General features: G+C 40.6%; 1 protein-coding gene across 2 annotated transcripts; it reads left to right on the forward strand.

The window, feature by feature from the left end:
• Nucleotides 1-243: 243 nt before the first annotated feature.
• Nucleotides 244-18,769, forward strand: si:ch73-61d6.3 (occludin). Of its 2 annotated transcripts, XM_061779096.1 has the most exons (9): nt 249-474; nt 8,169-8,737; nt 9,787-9,978; nt 10,203-10,370; nt 13,918-14,081; nt 15,739-15,957; nt 16,436-16,607; nt 16,817-16,858; nt 17,716-18,769. In XM_061779096.1, exons 2-9 carry the CDS (start codon nt 8,171-8,173, stop codon nt 17,815-17,817), a joined length of 1,626 nt encoding a protein of 541 aa, XP_061635080.1. In that variant the 5' UTR covers nt 249-474; nt 8,169-8,170; the 3' UTR covers nt 17,818-18,769. The 2 variants fall into 2 exon arrangements, with proteins under 2 accessions (XP_061635081.1, XP_061635080.1); XM_061779097.1 differs by lacking the exons at nt 9,787-9,978; nt 10,203-10,370 and having other exon boundaries at nt 244-474.
• Nucleotides 18,770-19,270: the final 501 nt, after the last annotated feature.

Consider the following 19,270-nt stretch of genomic DNA (forward strand, 5'->3'; position numbering starts at 1 on the left):
GTTGTGGCTCGTGAATGAGGACAATGTATTATTAACAAATACTGAAATTATCTATTTTTATCGTAATATGTATAATCATTGTCCAGGGTAATGGGCGCACCATACCGAATAAGCTTTATTTTGAATGAATAAGGGGCAGTGTCGTAAACTCGTGTACCGAGGCTGACCCCTGGCGCTGGAACACATACAGTGTTGCGGGTGTTGTGCGGCCGGCCTCATCACCGCGGACCTGCTGGACCATCGAGCAGCACTTGGCTTCAGGCTGCTGAGCGAGACTCATACCAGCGTCCTAAGTGGAGAAATACTTCCCCCCCCCCCCTTACTTTAAACGACCTTAATATCAAGAAATTCGCTGCAAAGATATCGTGATATCGTGATAAGTAATTATCCTCATTTTTGGCCATAGTTCTAACTTGGAAGAATTTTGACTGGAAACGAGGAGGACTGGAGTTTTTGTCTCTCAGTGGTCCTCAGGTAAGCTCTACACTAAAAAGGTGTCGAATGGCGCTTTAAACGACCCCTTTTAAGACTTTATTTAAGCTGTTTAATGTCACTTCGGGCTTTTAGCGTACAGAGGTAATCAATTTGGTCAAGTAGAGTAGATTGTCATCCTGCCATTTCCTCTAGTTGTGGTATATAATTCTATTGACTCAAGTGTTAGTGCATATGTAGCAGTTCCATCATTTTATCCATCAACATGAATTTGCAGTACTGCCAATAGGTGACCAGTAATCGCTATTCATTCAGAAGTTGACCTGCTGAATGCTCAGGACAATAACGCCGGTTCATGCATGATAAAGTGTTCTGACTGCTCTTCCAACGCTAAGACTTTATCATCATTTTCTGTCTATGACCTCACTATTGATCCTCTTTCATAAAAATATATTTAGAAATCAATGTTTGCACTAAAAAAATAAATAAAAAAAAAAGTAACTCGAACAAGTCTTAAATTGTGTGATGATGATGATATGACGATGTTCCATTCATAATCTGTTTTGCAGTATAACATTAGTGTAATGCTCACGCCCAAGGTACACCTGAGCTATATTTATTTCCTAGATGCTATGTAACCCTCATAAAAGAAATGTGCTGATACTTCCTTCAGTGATATGAAGTGAATGCAATTCTTAGGCTACACCTCCGTCTATCAAGCAGTGCAATTCACTATCAACAACTACACAGTTCAACTAGAAATGAAATGTTTGGGTGCATTGCTTTTGGTGCATAGATGCAATGAATTACAAAACCACTTGGTGTGGTATAAAGATCTTTGATGTCCTTTTCCATAGTTATTTTTTTCAGTTTCCTTCATCCTTTATACATACATACATATTTATATAGGTATAATAAAGTCAATTTGCTCAATTGTACATCAATGTGTCAAGTGATGATTTTAGGCATTCAAAAAATGCCATTGTAGGATTTTTTGTGATGTGTTTTGATAGGAGGTGTTGATTAAGTCCTGTGGTTATGCCAGTAGATCCCAGCCCACAAGAGGCAGGGGCCTAACTGTTTTTGACAGACCGAAGACATGTGACTGTATGAGTGAAATTCCATCGGTGGCAGCATATGAACCTGGTGGGTTCCTACCACTTGGGCCAGTGTTATTGTTGTGATGACTCTCTTTCCACACCAATACTTAATGATCCACAGTCTTTGTGGAATTTGTTGCAACATGTCAACTAGCCTTCTGTTCTTTGGAAAATAACACAGCAAGCTCATTGCAGTTTGGTTGACCTATAACAATAATCACATCTTCCTTGTAGCTCTATGATTATAAACACCGCCTACAAGGTTATGTGTTATCCATTTTTGTCATGCCTGGGCTAAGGAAGGACTCAGTCCTTTCCTCTTGGCAGAAGATACCACTCTGATTGGTGCTTGGATTTCCTTATACAGTATGTGAAAATCCAAAACATCCAGCCATCCATTTTGTATAGTGCTGGTCCTCAGGTGAGCTGGAGCCTATCCCTATTGACTTCGGGTAAGAGGAGGTTTACACCCTGGACTGGTTGCCAACTGATTGCATGGCATTTAAAAACAAACCACCATTCATACTCACATTCACACCTGTGGAGTATTCAGAGTCTTCAGTTAACCTAACATGCATCTTTTGGAATGGGGGAGGCAGCCAGAGGAAATGCAAACTCCACACAGGAAGGCCAGATACAAGACTCGACCCCCGAACCTCTGAACTGTGAGCAGACCAGAGCTGAAAAATACATATTTTTTCATATTTATATGAATATTAATATTCATTTTTCTATAGTACAGGTACCAGCTTTGTAAGGTCCAACAAATAAACCCTCAGTGGACAGTTGTCATGCATGTGGTAGTTTTCATTAAGGCTGCAACAGTACTTGTTTGATACATTCTGCATGGGACAATGTGTGCTTATGGACTGGGGTTTTTACATTTTGCAATTCACTTTGAATTAAAACTGTATGTGTGCGTATGCTTGCCTGCCCAGGCAGACTCAACAACTGCAATGTATCCCGCGAGGCAATATCCGATCAGTGTTGCACGTTCACCCACTCACAGTTGTATCAGTCTCCAGTTAGTGCAGCTCATGGACATTGTAAAATGTAAAACACGTCCAGTAGTCCTGTGTGGAGTTTGCATGTTCTCCCCGTGCCTGCGTGGGTTTTCTCCGGGCACTCCGGTTTCCTCCCACATCCCAAAAAACATGCATGAATTGGAGACTCTAAATTGCCCGTAGGCATGACTGTGAGTGCGAATGGTTGTTTGTTCCTATGTGCCCTGCGATTGGCTGGCAACCAGTTCAGGGTGTACCCCGCCTCCTGCCCGATGACAGCTGGGATAGGCTCCAGCGACCCTAGTGAGGAGAAGCGGCTCAGAAAATGGATGGATGGATGGATGAGTGACGTTAAGTGTTTAACACTATCCCATGAAACATGTCATATGACCAATCTTCTCCTGTGTTTGTATCCTGATAAATCACTTGCCGCACACATGACAGTCGAGTGACTCAAAAAGCTAACACCAGCAAAACAACAAGTGTCTATTGAAAATGCTTTTGAACACACCTGCCATGATACTAAAGATAAACAAGAAAAGAACCTGTTCAGTGGGAGCATTATTAAGATTACAGCCCTTTGGTATTGTTTAGCCACTTAATGGAAACGCTCGACCCACGATACTGCCATGCACATTTCACCAATGTTTTAATTGCCAACCTAAGTGTAACAGTTGGATTAAGCGTAAATTGATTGCATGCGGAGTGATATGACCAGTCGACAAACGCTGTTAATAGCAATGTGACAAGGTTTCCCAAAAATGACAGTCTGGTTGGAGTGGCAACTTTAACCTGAGTACAACGCACCAAGAAGTTTGAAAATCGGATGATGGGTTCCGGACAAATTTAGTTTTTTTTCTGTTGGAAGAAATTGCCTTTTAGGGAACGTTTTTGTGTGATATCGCCGATAGAAAATCTGGACAAAAATCACCTTCAAATTAGAGTAAAACAGGGTTACTTCATTTTATCTCCTCAATCCTTTTGTTTCGTCTGCTACTCGGCTTCTCTGATTAGCTGACAACTTACAGTTAAAAATATCCACCAATAAACTCGTACAGCCCGAAATGCCGAAAAGTTTTCCTAGTCCACGCGTCAAAATTGCTGTGATGTTACAAATGACGTCACTTAGCCTAAAACAGTTCTTTAATAAGTTATATTATTCAGCACACTACACAATACAGTTTTTGTTGACAAGAAAAATGAAAGAATTATTTACGGAAGAAATGTTGTCTTTATGCACAAAATAAGTACCGAAAATTTACCAAACCGTGTTACTTGGGCCGTCCCACACCTAGTTTTTATTCAGTTATCTTTGCAAAAAAGACTCAGTGGCCATTGATGAAGGGAAACCACTTTGCAAAACCTGCATACACCTGCATTCCCTTCTTTTTGACTCTTTCATAGGACATGGGACACACAGAGGAGCTGTTGTTTGGTTCTCCCAGGACAGTGCCCCAATTTTCTTTTCTTCTTTTTTTTTTAAAATCCTAACTCCATGACAACGCTATTCCTGTGAGGAGAAGGCCTGATTTTTGCCCCTCCTGCTCCCCAAACAAAGGCAGGCAGTAAGGACAGGGGGAATGTTGGCAGTTGCAAGGACACAGAGGAATGAAGGAGGGAATGATAGAAGGGTGTCTGGGATAGAGGCTCTGAGGCGAGACCTCCTCTGTCCCATAGAGAGAGAAGAGTTATGACTGTGTAGGCTGTGAGCACAGCCAGAGAGCACATCTTTCTATGTCTCAACCACTGAATGGGGTTGTGTTTACAGTGACAGACAAGGGCACATTACTTTGTATTTTCCACTTCAATACTGCAAGTGTTTCCCTTGTGGGATTAAAGACTAGTTTGGCTGAGATTACATTTGGCAAATTGGATACTCTAACGTTCTCATTTCAGAAGCTTCACTCGGTCTTCTGCCTGAAGGTCTTGGTGGAAAAGAATGGCTATTGTTGAGTTGTGGCCTTGCTCCCTTGTAAGATTTTTTTTTATAGAAGAAAAAAAAATGTGTTGAGTCAGTCCCCTCCAAAAGTATTGGAATGGCAAGGTCAATTGCTTTGTTTCTGTTGTATACTGAAGACATTTGGGTTTCAGATCAAAAGATGAATATGAGACAAAAGTTCGGAATTCCAGATTTTATTTCATGGTATTTACATCTAGATACGTCAAACAACTCTGGACAGAGCACTTTTTGTTTGAAGCCACCCACTTTTCAAGTAAGCAAAAGTATTGGAACATGTGACTAATGGGTGTTTCTAGTTGCTCAGGTGTTGCCTTTTAGATTGATTGCTTAAACATTAGATAGTGCTTGTTTTTGGCATGGGTTTCACCTGTGAAAACTGCATTTGCTGTTAAGCAAACATGAAGACCAGAGAGCTGTCTATGTGAGGAAAGGAAACTATTTTGAAGCTGGGAGAAGAGGGAAAATCAATCAGAGGTATTGCACAAACATTGGGCATAGCCAGTATAACAATTTGGAATGTTCTGAAAAAGAAAATAATTACTGGTGTATTGAGCAACAGACATCGAACAGGCCGGCCAAGGGTATCAACAGCAGTTGATGACAGAAACATTGCGAGAGCTGTGAAGAAGCACCAAAAGATCACAGTCAGTGACATCACTGCCAACCCCCAAAGGGCAGGGGTTAAGGTATCACAATCCACTGTTCGATGAAGACTTCGAGAGAATAAATATACAGGCCATTCTACGAGATGCAAACCACTCATCAGCAAAAAGAATCAGAAGGCCGGATTGTATTTTGCAAAGAAGTACAGAGATGAGCCACAATTGTTTTGGAAGTCTTATGGACTGATGAGACCAAGATTAACCTCTACCAAAGTGATGAAAAGTATGGAGAAAGAAAGTATCTGCTTATGATCCAAAACAAACAAGCTCATCGGTGAAGCATGTGTGGAGTTAATGTCATAGCTTGGGCTTGCATGGCTGCTTCTGGAACGGGCTCACTAGTTTTTATTGATGATGTAACTCATGATGGTAGCAGCAGAATCCATCCATCCACTTTCTGTACCGCTTATCCTCACTAGGGTCGTGGGCGTGCTGGAGCCTATCTTCAGCTATCTTCAGGCGAGAGGTACATCCTGAACTGGTCGCCAGCCAATTGCAGGACACATATAAAGAAACAACCATTCACACTCACAATCACACCTATGGACAATTTAGAGTCTTCAATGAACCTACCATGCATGTTTTTGGGATATGGGAGGAAACCAGAGGTGGCACGGTGGGCGACTGGTTAGCATGTCTGCCTCACAGTTCGGAGGACCCGGGTTCAAATCCTGCCTCGCCTGTGTGGAGTTTGCGTGTTTTCCCCGTGCCTGTGTAGGTTTTCTCCGGGTGCTCCGGTTTCCTCCCACATCCCAAAAACTTGCATGGTAGGTTAATTGAAGACTCTAAATTGCCCATAGGTGGGAATGTGAGTGCGAATGGTTGTTTGTTTCTATGTGCCCTGCGATTGGCTGGCGACCAGTTTAGGGTGTACCCCGCCTCTCGCCCAAAGTTAGCTGGGATAGACTCCAACATGCCCGCAACCCACGTGAGGATAAGCGGTACGGAAAATGGAGTACTCGGAGAAAACCCACACAGGCACGGGGAAAACACGCAAAATCCACACAGGCGGGCCTGGGATTTGAACCCCAGTCCTCAGAACTATGTGGCAGATGTGCTAACCAGTCATCCACCGTGCATCCGTAGCTGTCACGGTTAGGGTTTTTGAAGGCAAGGCAAAAACGTGGAGGACACAAGTGCAGGGAGGCAAGGCAGGAGTCTCAAAAAATGATATTTAATTTCCAAAAAAAGGCAAACAGGGAACATGGAACAATCAAACTAAGTCACACAACTGATAACCAAAGTAACAAAGAAACACTTGAATAAACCTAAAACTGGAAACAAAACATGACTGGTGAAATAACTGAGCGACAACTGGCAACTATCATGTGGCACAGACAGAGACAATGACACCTGACAATGAACCGACAAGTGAAAGAAACCAGGGAACTAAATACAAACAGCTTGACGAGGCAACGAGGAACACCTGGACAAGACACGAGTGGCTGGAGGGAGCTGATTGGTTGACACAAGGTAGAAGGTTGATGAGAACAGGTGGACACAATAACTAAATGAGCACACAAGACATGAAAAACGTGGAACACAGGAAAACATGAAACAAAACCAAACACAACCTAAACCAAAACATAGACCATGACAGTAGCAGCAGAATGAATTTGGAATTCTACAAGACTAATTGGTGTGCCAAACTAATCGGGAGACGTTTCATCATGAAACAGGACAATGACCCAAAACACACTGCCAACACAACAAAGGACTTCATCAGGGGAACAAAGTGGAAGGTCTTGGACTGACCAAGTCAAATACCGGACCTAGACCGAATAGAGCATCCTGAAGAGGAGACTGAAGGGAGAAAACCCCCAGAAATAAAACAAGAACTGAAAGAGGCTGCTTTAAAGGCCTGGAAAAGCATTTCAAATGAAGAATGCTACAGTCTGGTGATGTCAATGGGTTGCAGGGTTGATGCAGTTATTACAAGTAAGGGTTATGCCACCAAATGTTAAATGTTATATGTCACTTTAAGTTAATTTAATTGTCTGTTCCAATACTTTTGCTCACTTGAAAAGTGGGTGGCCTCAAACAAAAAGTGCTCTGTCCCGAGTTGTTTAACACATCTAGATGTAAATACCATGAAATAAAAGCTGGAATTCTGAACTTTTGTCTCATATTCATCTTTTGAACTGAAACCCAAATGTCTTCAGTATACAACAAAAACAAATTGACCTTGCCGTTCCAATACTTTTAGAGGGGACTGTATGAACTGTTCAAGGCCTGAACATTGCAGGGGCAGCAGAAAGACTCTAACTGCCCGTGAAGACTCAAAAAATGAAAGTATTGTTTGGCTGAGCTCCCTGTCTGCCCTGGTACAGACATCTCCATGCTGGTTCGGATTTTGCTCTGTGAAAGGCCTTCAAAGCTGAGGTCATTCCCCTCAGAGTTAATTTTTTTTCTGATAATAACAGAAAGCAGGTCTGAACTAGTTCATGACGAGATCATAAAAACACTTTATGCCGCCAATAAACATCATCTACTCCAGCTGAAGACTAAGATCGTGTTAAGATACAGTATGTATAAAGTACTTTCTGCCCTGATTTGTATGCATGTATTTTGGACAGTTGTTTAAAGTTGATTAATTTATTAAGGACTAACCTGTAGATTATGCTGTAAATTACACATAAATGTCCATTTTGTCTTGTCACTCTCTTTTATGTTACCCCACTTTCTTGTTAATAATAATGAAGACGCTGAAGAGCAAGTTTGAGATTTCTGTCCCACCACTAACGTATTCCTCCATTATTTTTCTGTGCACGCAGAACAACCATACTTCGGTAACAGAGTTCACCAAGTATCTACAGTCATCACAGACAGCCAATTATTTACTGTTCTCTTACTAAGCCTCATTACGATGGACAGTCACACCCATCTTCTCATGATAACCGTGAACTCTAGCATAACTCTTATCAATGCTCTCTGCTCTTCGGCACTCACACAAACATTTGAATTGCTTCTCTTTAATCTCTTACTTTTTTCTGTTTCTTGACATTTGTAGAGATGTTTGACAAACAGCCCTATGATAGTCCGCCTGTGTACACCCCACCATCCAACAATGGGTTTGGAGCACCAGGCAGCGTCCATGCTCCTCTGAGTGATTACAACGCTTACCCTCCTCCACCAGGCTCTTACTACATTGAGGACAAACCGCAGCACTTCTACAAATGGTTGTCACCTCCAGGGATCGTCAAGGCTATGATGGCTGTTGTCATCGTGCTGTGTGTGGCCATATTCGCCTGTGTGGCCTCCACTCTCATGTGGGACATCCAGTACGCGAATGGCATGGGAATAGGCTATGGCTATGGATCTGGCTACGGTGGTGGATATGGCGGAGGCAGCTATGGCTCAGGCTATGGTGGCTATGGCAGTTATGGAGGATATGGTAACTACCAGGGTTCCTACATTTCCCCCTATTCAGCCAAAACAGCAATGATTGCCATGGCGGCCATTAACTTCATTGGGGCACTGGCTTTCTTCATTGCCAGTTTCTCTAAAGCCTCCGCCATCCGCAGCAGGAAGTACTTTCTGGCACTCCTGATCGCCAGTGTCATCATGGCTGTGCTTCAGGTAAGAGTCAGTCACACATTCAGGTACTCCAACTACCATGTGTAACAAAAACAAGACTGATTTTGTGTCTAATGCATATGTATAAACCTTGGTTAGCGTGTTATAATTAAGGTAACTGTTTTGTTTGTTAGTAATTGACATACCTCACATTTGTATTTAGTTTGTACAATCCCCAATTCCAATGGCGTTGAGACGTGTAAAACAGAAATAAAAACAGAACACGATTTGCAAATGGTTTTCAACCTATATTCAATTGAATACACTACAAAGACAAGATATTTAATATGCTGCAGGCATCAAATTCAAAATGAATAAAAATGAATATGTTGAAAAAAAAACAATGTTTATCAGTTTGAACATTAAATATCCCCAAAACAGACTTGTTTTTATTACAACGAAGCAAAATGCAAGAAATCTACTGTAATGATCAGTGATGAAATTATTAGATTGTATATTCTATTTGATTTATTAATTAATCTAAACTACACAGTGAAACAATGAAAACCGCACACACATCTTGTTTCTGTTCAAGGTTTCTCCCTGTTTTTTTTGTTGCTTTTTTTGTACTGTGGATAAGTGCTATTCCTGCCACTAAGTAACTAAAGAGTTATTTTTTTCTAACTTAGTTACTTTTGAAATCAAGTAATCAGTAAAGTAACTGAGTTACTTTTAAGCTCAAGTAATCATTAAAGTAACTAATTCACTTTTTAAAGGTAACTGTGGCAACACTGACGAGGAGTTTGGTTCTAAACCTGCTCCATATGGAAAGCATCTTGACGTAACTGTTAATAAAATTGACAAGGCTTGAACATGTTTACAAGTCTTAACCAAGTTGTTTTAGAGTACATTGTCTTGATGTTCCATTCAGAGAGTTTTACTGAGGTGATCTTCATGTCCTAAGTTTAATCTTCCACAGTATTTGTAACAATAATAATACAATGAAATGCAACAAATGTCCAAGTACAATTAAGAGCTTTATGAGATGTGGATGTTTGAGATCGATCCATGAGTGTTAAGCAAAGAGTAATAGTCAAATTTGTATGTTACAGGGTATCATAAACATTGTGTATATAGTTGGAGTAAACCCCATGGCCCAAGGATCATCCAATATGATGTACAACCCCATGCTCATGATGTGCCAGAACCTCTATCAGACAGGCTATTCGCAGATGGGAGGAGTGGGAGGCTTCCCCATATACAACCAATACCTCTATCATTACTGCTTTGTGGACCCTCAAGAGGTTTTTTTCCCCCTCATATTATGGTTGCAGACTGGATTGGCTTTGATCATCTGTTTGTGATAGTCTTTTGTTGTCAACTGTTTTGCTACTTATTTCTCATACATAGAGACAAAGCTAGTGATATTTTGTATGTATTTGTAGACTTATACCAGAACGAACTGTCTTTGTGGTACATCTTATCTTTGACACCTTCAGATTTGACTTCCATTTCCCTGATTCTGTAGGGAGTCGCCATGGTGTGTGGATTCCTGATTGTCATCGCCCTGGCTGTCGCCGCTTTCTATGCACACAAAACTAGAGGCAAGATCTGGCGCTATGGAAAACCAAATATCTTCTGGGATGGGCCTCTGGTTGGCGGGAAGGCATCAGAGGGCAGAGATGTAGAGGAGTGGGTAAGAGACAAGAGTTTGGTGGTCACCATTGCATAACGTTGCACCGATGAAAACAAATCACATTTGACCTTAACTGATCCAGAGTTCTTAACGTCTCTGTCTGTAGTCAAGGGAATGGGGTCAGGGATTTAAAGCCAGCCTTGATGAAATATTCCATTACTTGTTTTGTTGTGACTAGTAGATAAAATCATGAAAATTCAATGACATTTGCTCCTCAATGCTCGATTTTCGTAGAAAGCACATCTGCGGCAGGGCGCATGACCACTGGTCTAACACAATTTTGGTGAGTTTGACCGGGGCACAGGCAGACAGATACGAAGCTCCGTGGGCATATTTAAATCACGAGTGGTTATCACCAGCTCATTCTATATAACCGCTCATATTGTCTGTTGCCACACCAGGGCCAGAGAAGTGACAATCCTCCACTCACGCACAGATCGCTGCGATTACGCGGGCCAAAGTGTTAAATTGTTGTATGTGAGGGATTAGTCTCCTCCAAGTTTTAAATGCAAAGTGAGTAAGTAGGTATCTCATGGGTTGTGGTAATCATTCATCCTAAGTTGTCATCATTTATACGATAATTGAGTTGACTGGCGAGGCAGAACATAGTGAAGATTAGAGTTCTGCTTCGCAACATTTTCATGCCTGTTGTGAGTTGAAATGCAGATTGGTGTATCAGTGTCAGAGTGTTACCTCTGATGGAGTGACTTTGTTCTGTCTCATGGCTGATAGCGCTCAGTGAATGTTTGTTCATGGTCTACTACCTAGTTTCACTCACATTAATTATTAACTACCTGTGAAGATAGTAAGCAGGCAGGTGGTTTCTACAGAGTTTTATAAATGTCAACAACACTCATAAGAGACTCATACCTGAAATGGGGATTCATTATTGACTTGATCTGCCACTATTTAAGTAATGTGCTCCTCAGTTTGAATGACAATGAGTGCGAAACGGTATGCCTTGACACTGCATTTCAGGTCGAATAGGATGAAAAGTGTAGAAAGTTGTTGTTTCTCTGGAGAAAATTGAGAAACGACAGCTGGTGTTCCCATTTCAAAAGTCCTAAGAATGATCATAGTTTGATTTAACGACTTAACAGTACTGCTTTCCACCAGTGTTTATAACTGTAGCATAGGTTATAAATGCCCGTATGTCATTTTCACATATAACATATCTCCAAGATGTACTGTAAACAATGACCAAAATCATAAATCTTTGCAAAAGCCATCTTTCCTCAGAAAAAAAGCTTTTTTAAAGACATTTTGGTGACTCAGCCTCTTAGTTATTTAAACCTGTTAGTCTCAAAAATGTACGGAGGATATGTCTACCTTGGCTGTCTAAGAAACACTGTGTTCATTATTCAATCAGGACTCATTTATTGCCACAGCACAGCTTATATCATCATCGAAGGAAATACCCTAACACAAAGGTGTGGTGAGCTATTTTTTTAGATGTATATCTATATACTGTATCTTCTTTCATAGTTATTGCACCACGTGCATAGCAGTGTCACTCAATGAGTCATCAGGCTTGGTTTGACACTGGACCAGCTCCCTGAGGATGACCTCACACACTGGCCTCATTCTTCTCAGCTTGGGCTCCATTGTGTTTAATTCATGAGGTCATTAGTGCTGTCAGTGTGTTGGTAATACAGAAGTATTCCATGCTGTAGAATGCCACATATATGGGGCTGGTCTCCAACTTATATTAAAATGTCAAAATGTAGTATTGTAGTCAGAAGGGCAACATACGGTTTTTGGTGAAGTTTAATTTCTGGTTTGCACTTTGCTTTGGTTTGGATATTGTACGTGTTGATGCATTATGACATGACTCGAATGACGCAATGTGATCTTTTTAATTGAATTGTCATTTTTTAAATGTCCAAGTGTTTCAAAAAATACTTCTGTCCTTCTCTAAATTACTTTTTTTCAGCCACTAATATGTCTATCACACTCTCCTCTGCATGTTTTCTTTTGTTCTACCTCCATTCTTGGCATTTGTGTCTATTAACAGCTACATACTGTAGATGGTTTTTCATTTTTACTTTCTTTATTTCACCACGTTCAATTATCAGACATGTTTTTTTTTTTTTTACTGTTCTTGCAGTTACAGTCATGGTAGCCTTTGTTTAGTTCTGCTCAGTCGGAGGGAATTTTTGGGATTTTTGCATGAGCTGCGCCCTTCAAATAGGAATCTCATGCGGCTGTAAGGCGGGAAGCTGTACTCCACAGACTGTTATTATTATTTTTGGGGGCTGCACTGATATCTGCTTCTGCTTTGGCCCTTTGGGAAATATACAATTTTAGACTGTGTTTAGAAACACAAATATGGTTTCATAAGAGTTAGTTAGATTGTTACCCGTTCAAAATGCTGATCTTTGTTTAAAACCAAAACATTTTTGGGATTGAACCGTAATAGGCTGCTTAACTCAAAAATATCCACAAATGTGTTAGATCTTGAGCAGAGAACCAAGCATAATAGAAACAAGCAGCATTGTTACTATAAATAATTATCAAATACACCACCTTATAGACATAACATACTGTATGTTCAAACTTTGTATGTGCAGATTTAATGCTTTGTTTCCATATCGATCTCATGATGATTGCTAAATCAACAGCTTACAGCCCACATAGTAAGAAAGTCCTTTGTTCAGGATCTTTGAGTTGAAAAATAGGTATTAAATTGAATGCCTTTATCCATCCATCCATCCATTTTCTGAGCCGGTTATCCTCACCAGGGTCACGGGCGTGCTGGAGCCTATCCCAGCTATCATCGGGCAGGAGGCGGGGTACACCCTGAACTGGTTGCCAGCCAATCGCAGGGCACATACAAACAAACAACCATTCACACTCACATTCACACCTACGGGCAATTTAGAGTTGTCAATTAACCTACCATGCATGTTTTTGGGATGTGGGAGGAAACCGGAGTGCCCGGAGAAAACCCACGCAGGCATGCAAACTCCACACAGGTGGGGCTGTGAGGAAGACGCTCTAACCAGTCGGCCACCGTGCCGCCTGAATGTATTTATATAAGAGATTTTTTTTTTTGTCTGCATTTCCAGCCAACTAGAAAGTAATCAAATGAATCATTGATTTTGTACTATATTGCATTTGAGCAGGTGGATGTTGGTTGAGTTCTCTTAACCTACTCAAGCTGGATGACGCAAGCATATAACTACATTAACTCTGAGTAGCTGAACTATGCTGTCCAATTATGCCTGAGTGCTCTCTCAAACAACATGAAGCACTAATTACCAAAATTGTGAGGGTTTTTAGTATATCCTTCTCTTTTAAAAGTAAATACAGTATTTACACATACACTAAGCAGTCCAAAGTTAAGGCCACACTGTTGTTGGTAAGAAGTAGTAATGTCTTAGTGGTTGTTAAATGTAAGAGTTGTACCAAGATAAGAGTTATGAATTATATATGCTAGAGTGGTGCATATGTGTTTCAAGCAGGATGTCAGTTAGAAAAGAAAGGTCGGTTTACAGTCTTTGGGAATGTGTTGTTTATGTTGCGTCTGTTTTTCCTTCCTGCGTAGGTGAACAATGTGGAGGAAAGCCGAAGTGTTCAGGATGCCCCAACCCTTCTGGTGTCAGAGAAAGGAGGTGGTCTGCTCAATGCCTCAGCAAACAGTGTCATCTCCTATCCCCCAGACAAGGTGGACGGCAGCTCTCTCAATGGGGACACCTACGACAACAAAGAGTGGGTCCATTGCTCAACATCTCTCTGGAAACATGTGACTTATCATGCAAAGTCTACTCCGTTTAAAAAAAACAAAAAACATATTGCCCGACCCACGCTGTGCCTCTGACCTTTGAGCCATTGTGGGATTATCTTTCCCTTGTTTTTCGCTCATGTTTATTGAGTTTTGTTCTGGTAGGCATTTTACAACAATGACAAATACATATTGCATACTCACTCTTTATCTTAATGCAGAAAAACAACTTCAGCAAGCTACAATCACTATACAGTTCTAACATTTAACAGTTGGTGATTGCCTAACACAAAATAAACATCTTCATGTTATTGGCATAATTCCACTGCTGGGTTTCGATCCCTATACAAATCCCCCGCAAACACACAAAATTGGGCATGTTTCCTGCCTATGTCATTAAAACAACTGCCCATGTCTTTGTGTGTGGTGTCAACGCAATATAAGTCACTAATCATCGCCTCCATGGTAGCAAAGAAACGTTATCATGAAGGGGCGGGCGAGGAGTGAGTAGGAAAAGAGGGAAAAGCATGATGCTCACTGCTAAGCTAACGTGTCATGAAATCACAAAACTCTGAAATAAGTGATTGGGTGATACAGTACACTTGTCACATAGATCTGGCTGGAACCGCGTTATAGCAGAGAGAAACCAAGTTTGAACAACAAAATGACAAGCCAATTAATATGTGTATGGTGATATAAATGTGTAGTAATTCACAGCCTCTGAACCGGAAATGAATTAATACGTCACTGGAGACGTCATCTGAAAAGTATATTATTATTAATAAGAAATATTGATAATATATGATAAAATAACCTTTATTAGTCCCATAATGGGGAAACTTCCATCATCTCAGTAGCAATAGTGGATATAGGAAATATAAATACTGTATATAAATAGCATGCAAGACAGACTGTATATACGTACAAGTACATTCACAAACTTAGAAATCTAAACTATTGTCCATGCATAAATTATCCAATTCAATCTGTCTGAAAGTTATTTGTTTGTTTGCAAAATAGAGTGCTGAGATCTGATTAATCTGATTTAATACTGTAGACTTGCTTTTTTTTTTTTTTTTTTTTTTTTAAACCAAGGTTGAAAACATAATTGGTAAAGGCAAATGAATCCATAGACGCAGATATTTTTGACGATGGCACATCGAAATCTCATACTTTGATTCAGGCTGCAACTGCGTCCGCCATTACAAGGTTGATGCATAAAAACATTAAAATAACAAATATTGAAGCCGTAATTTATTAACAGTTACGATTATAGAGTAATGCGCATTGTACATGAGAAATTACGGTAATTGTCCTGGGAACACCCCTTTTTTCTCGCCAAAATCGATACTCCACCATCATGCCTTGGTGTAACGTCAGTGACAGAAATGGAGACCAAATTCGCTGCATAGCCGAAATAATGTGGTACACTATAAAGTGGCAATATTTACTCATATTTTTTTACTGTATATTCTTGCTGTCGGGCGGAAATCCCCACCTCCAAAATAACACATTTTCAGGAAATAAAAAAACATTAATAACACCATCTTGCTTGAGTTCCCCCAAAAAAGTATTGAGTCCATATGTTGCATTTTGTGCCTCAAACACGAATCTTAAGTCTTTTTTTTGTGGTCAACCCAACAGGTACTCTGAGCGGACCGCCTGCCAACCATCAGAGGCGTTCTCCCACGGTGGGAGGACCAGCTCCAGTCCTTCAGAAGAGACTGGCGGGGGCCGTAAACCCTCTGCCAACAGGACCAAGCGGCGCAGACGTAACCCTGATATGGACGAGTCTCAGTATGAGACCGAGTACACTACCGGAGGAGAGACGGGCAATGAGCTCGATATGGAAGAGTGGGAGAGGTGAGATATAAGCCTCCATCACACAGTCTGGATTAGAGAGGTGCAGATGACCTTCGACAAGAGGACGTCATGTAGATTAAAGATTTTGCTGCTCTATCAGGACCAAGCCTTAATTCTCAGATTTGAATAAATTACGGTTGGATTTGGGGAAAAAGACATCTGTTTACAGCATACTGCAGCCAAAAGATCTGTTTTATGAGGAACAGATGGATATAGATGACTATTTTTCACTTTCACAAGTAAAAAGCTGCACTGGATATTTGTCATTCTGTTTTGAGGATTAGTTAATCTTGTGAGGCATGCCGTTGTATTCATGCATGAGGAAACTCAGCCTAAGGTACAAAGCAGTTCATAGTATTATTTATCGTTTGCATAGACCTCAAATAGATATCCCATAGACAGTAGGCACTCACCTTTTTCTTCAAAACGACCACAATGTCTTCCTTTCAACCACAGTGCCTTTTGTCTTTCCTTCCAGTATGTACCCTGAGATCACATCTGATGAACAACGCCACGACTATAAGTCAGAGTTTGATGCTGACCTAAGGGAGTATAAGCGCATGTGTGCAGACATGGACGACGTCAACGATCAGTTTAACAAACTCAGCAGGCAGTTGGACACAGTAGATGACACCTCTGCTAAATACCAGGTGAGAGAGAATATGATTAATATTTCATTGGTTAGATGGAATTTGACAGAAGAGTACCAAACAAAATGTATAGACAGATATACAGTATTTGTAACATTTTTACTTAAAGAAAGATTGAACGCTAATGGTAACAAATGTGTTCAGTGTCTCGCATGTGATGTGACACCACCGTGAATATGACAAAGGTATCTTTTTTTTTTTCCTCTCAGGGTGTAGCAGAGGAATATAATCATCTGAAAGACTTTAAGCGGGTCAGTAATTGCTTTTAATTTTGTTTGCACATAGCAGATTAAAGCACTGTATTTTAATGATAAACAATAAGAGATTTATTTAAGATGTTGTTTTTGTATATTTTCCTTGATAGTCAATGCAATTTACACAATAAAAATGTTTTTGATCATTATATATCATTATATTTGCTTCCATAACAACGATTATTTGGTGCAAAATTACTCAAAATATAGTATTCCAAATAATTATACAGAAACACAAAGAGGTCATTCAAATCATTCATTTTCATTTAAAACAAAAGTCATCCAGTCAAATTAAGTTCACATAGGAGCGCCTCTTTGATATCACCTGACAACTCGTCTATTGAAATTCCAAGTCCATGGGTAGTTTCTGTCTGCATCTCATTTGAGGATGCAATATTTTCCTCCCCGAGTTGCCGTTTTGAGGTATACTTCCATTCATCCTCATAAATCTTCCTTTAAAAGATGCATTACAGGTTCTCAATAGGGTTGAAGTCAGGGGATGAATATGGCCACACCATGAATTTTTCGTCCTGTGAATACCCATGGCGTCCACAGCTTCAATGCATTTGGATCCATTAGTTTCAACTCAAGTCACTGATGGTGGAGTGGTACACTCGACTGACTTTGTTGCGGGCATCGTGGGTTCACTTCCCACGAAGTAGTGAATGTGACTGTGAATGTTTGTCCGTGTCCATATGTGCCCTAACTCGCGACCAGTTCAGGTTGTAGTCTGCCTCTCGCCCGAAGTCAACTGGGATAGGCGCCAGCGCCCCGTGACCCTGAACAGGATAAGCGGTGTTGAGAATGCCCTTGAGCAAAAAACGATTAAAAAAAACTTTCCTGTTACTTTTCAGACACCAGAATACCAGTCGAAGAAGAAAGAGTGTCGCAGGCTGCGACACAAACTGTTCCACATCAAGCGCATGGTGAAGAACTATGACAAGAGCCACTCATAGACTTATGCCATCTTGATACCACTCTGCAAACACTCCAAAAAGCTTCTCTCACTCTCTGTTATGCTTGGACCACAGTTACTGGCTTACTGGGACAGACACTGCCAATGTTCTCTGCACAGAGAAGGACACGCTCGCACACAGGGAACATATCGGATGTTCTAATGATGTAACAATGATCTAGAATACTATTTTAGTCCCTAGTCATTTATGTAAGGCGACATATGGAAGCAGACAAATGACTTAGCTAGCAGGACACTCTTCTGGTTGCCCATCATAAAACAGAAAAAGCACAATAATATTGTGTAGAACACGTCACCTTTTAACATTTTTTATGGCAATGATTTTTCCATATTGTACATTTCTTTTACATTAAACTTGATGCTGAATCCCAGATTCAGTGAGACCAAAAAAGGGGAGATTTTTGACAACTTGTACTGTAAATAATCTCAACATCTGTTTATTCTCCATGAATATTTCAGTGATGATTTGTGTTTTCTTGCACTGCAGGAGTCAAAGGAACAACTGTAAAATAAGTACTGTATCTATTTGGTTATTGATGCCATCTTTGTACTGCATTCGCTTGTTCTCAAACAAATAGTAATTCGAAATGTTCTGATACCTATGCATATTAGTAAAAAGAACAATGTCTCTAACCAATAACCTATGCAAATAATTGTATAAAGTTACTTCAAGGCCAATGAAAACAATTACGTTTGGTAATGTATGGCTCAACTTAATGCAGGATATTACAATCAATTGTGTATTTTTAAATTGTTTGACACAAGTGTGATCTGTTGTAAATGTTTATGTTTTTGAAGAACATTGTTGTCATCTGATAAACCTTTTGTGAGCCATTTATTTTTGTATGAATTTTTTTAAGCTATTGCAAACCTTTGTAACTGACAGTCTGACAAGTACTGAATTCATAAAATAATAAACATTTCTAATTCGCTCACAATGAGTCAACTGAACGTTTCATTAAATCAGTCTAGATCACCAACATGGTGCCTTTGGAGACCAGGTTGCCCCCGAGGACCACGGCCTGTTCAAAAATTAGCTTCGCAGTGAGGAGACATTGTGGTATATCATCGGTGATAATTATTGTGAGGAATCATTAACGTATTCAGTGTCTTCACATAGATCAGTCCATCCATCCATCCATTTTCCATACCGCTTCTCCTCACTAGGGTCGCGGGTATGCTGGAGCCTATCACAGCTAACTGCGGGCGAGTGGCGAGGTACACCCTGAACTGGTCGCCAGCCAATCGCGGGGCACATACGGACAAACAACCATTCAGACTCATGTTCACACCTTGGGGCAATTTAGAGTCTTCAATTAGCCTACCATGCATGTTTTTGGTATGTGGGAGGAAACCGGAGTCCCTGGAGAAAGCCCACGCAGGCATGGGGAGAACATGCAAACTCCACACAGGGGAGGCCGGATTTGAACCCG

The sequence above is a fragment of the Phyllopteryx taeniolatus genome, chromosome 7, assembly GCF_024500385.1.
Source record: "Phyllopteryx taeniolatus isolate TA_2022b chromosome 7, UOR_Ptae_1.2, whole genome shotgun sequence".
NCBI lineage: Eukaryota > Metazoa > Chordata > Actinopteri > Syngnathiformes > Syngnathidae > Phyllopteryx > Phyllopteryx taeniolatus.

Bases quoted from the DNA above. Each gene is read 5' to 3' on its own strand.
- si:ch73-61d6.3 (XM_061779096.1), top strand. From the start codon at position 8,171: ATGTTTGACAAACAGCCCTATGATAGTCCGCCTGTGTACACCCCACCA. The intron at 16,608-16,816 runs GTGAGAGAGAAT...TTTTCCTCTCAG, and splicing joins ACACCTCTGCTAAATACCAG to GGTGTAGCAGAGGAATATAA. The intron at 16,859-17,715 runs GTCAGTAATTGC...GTTACTTTTCAG, and splicing joins ATCTGAAAGACTTTAAGCGG to ACACCAGAATACCAGTCGAA.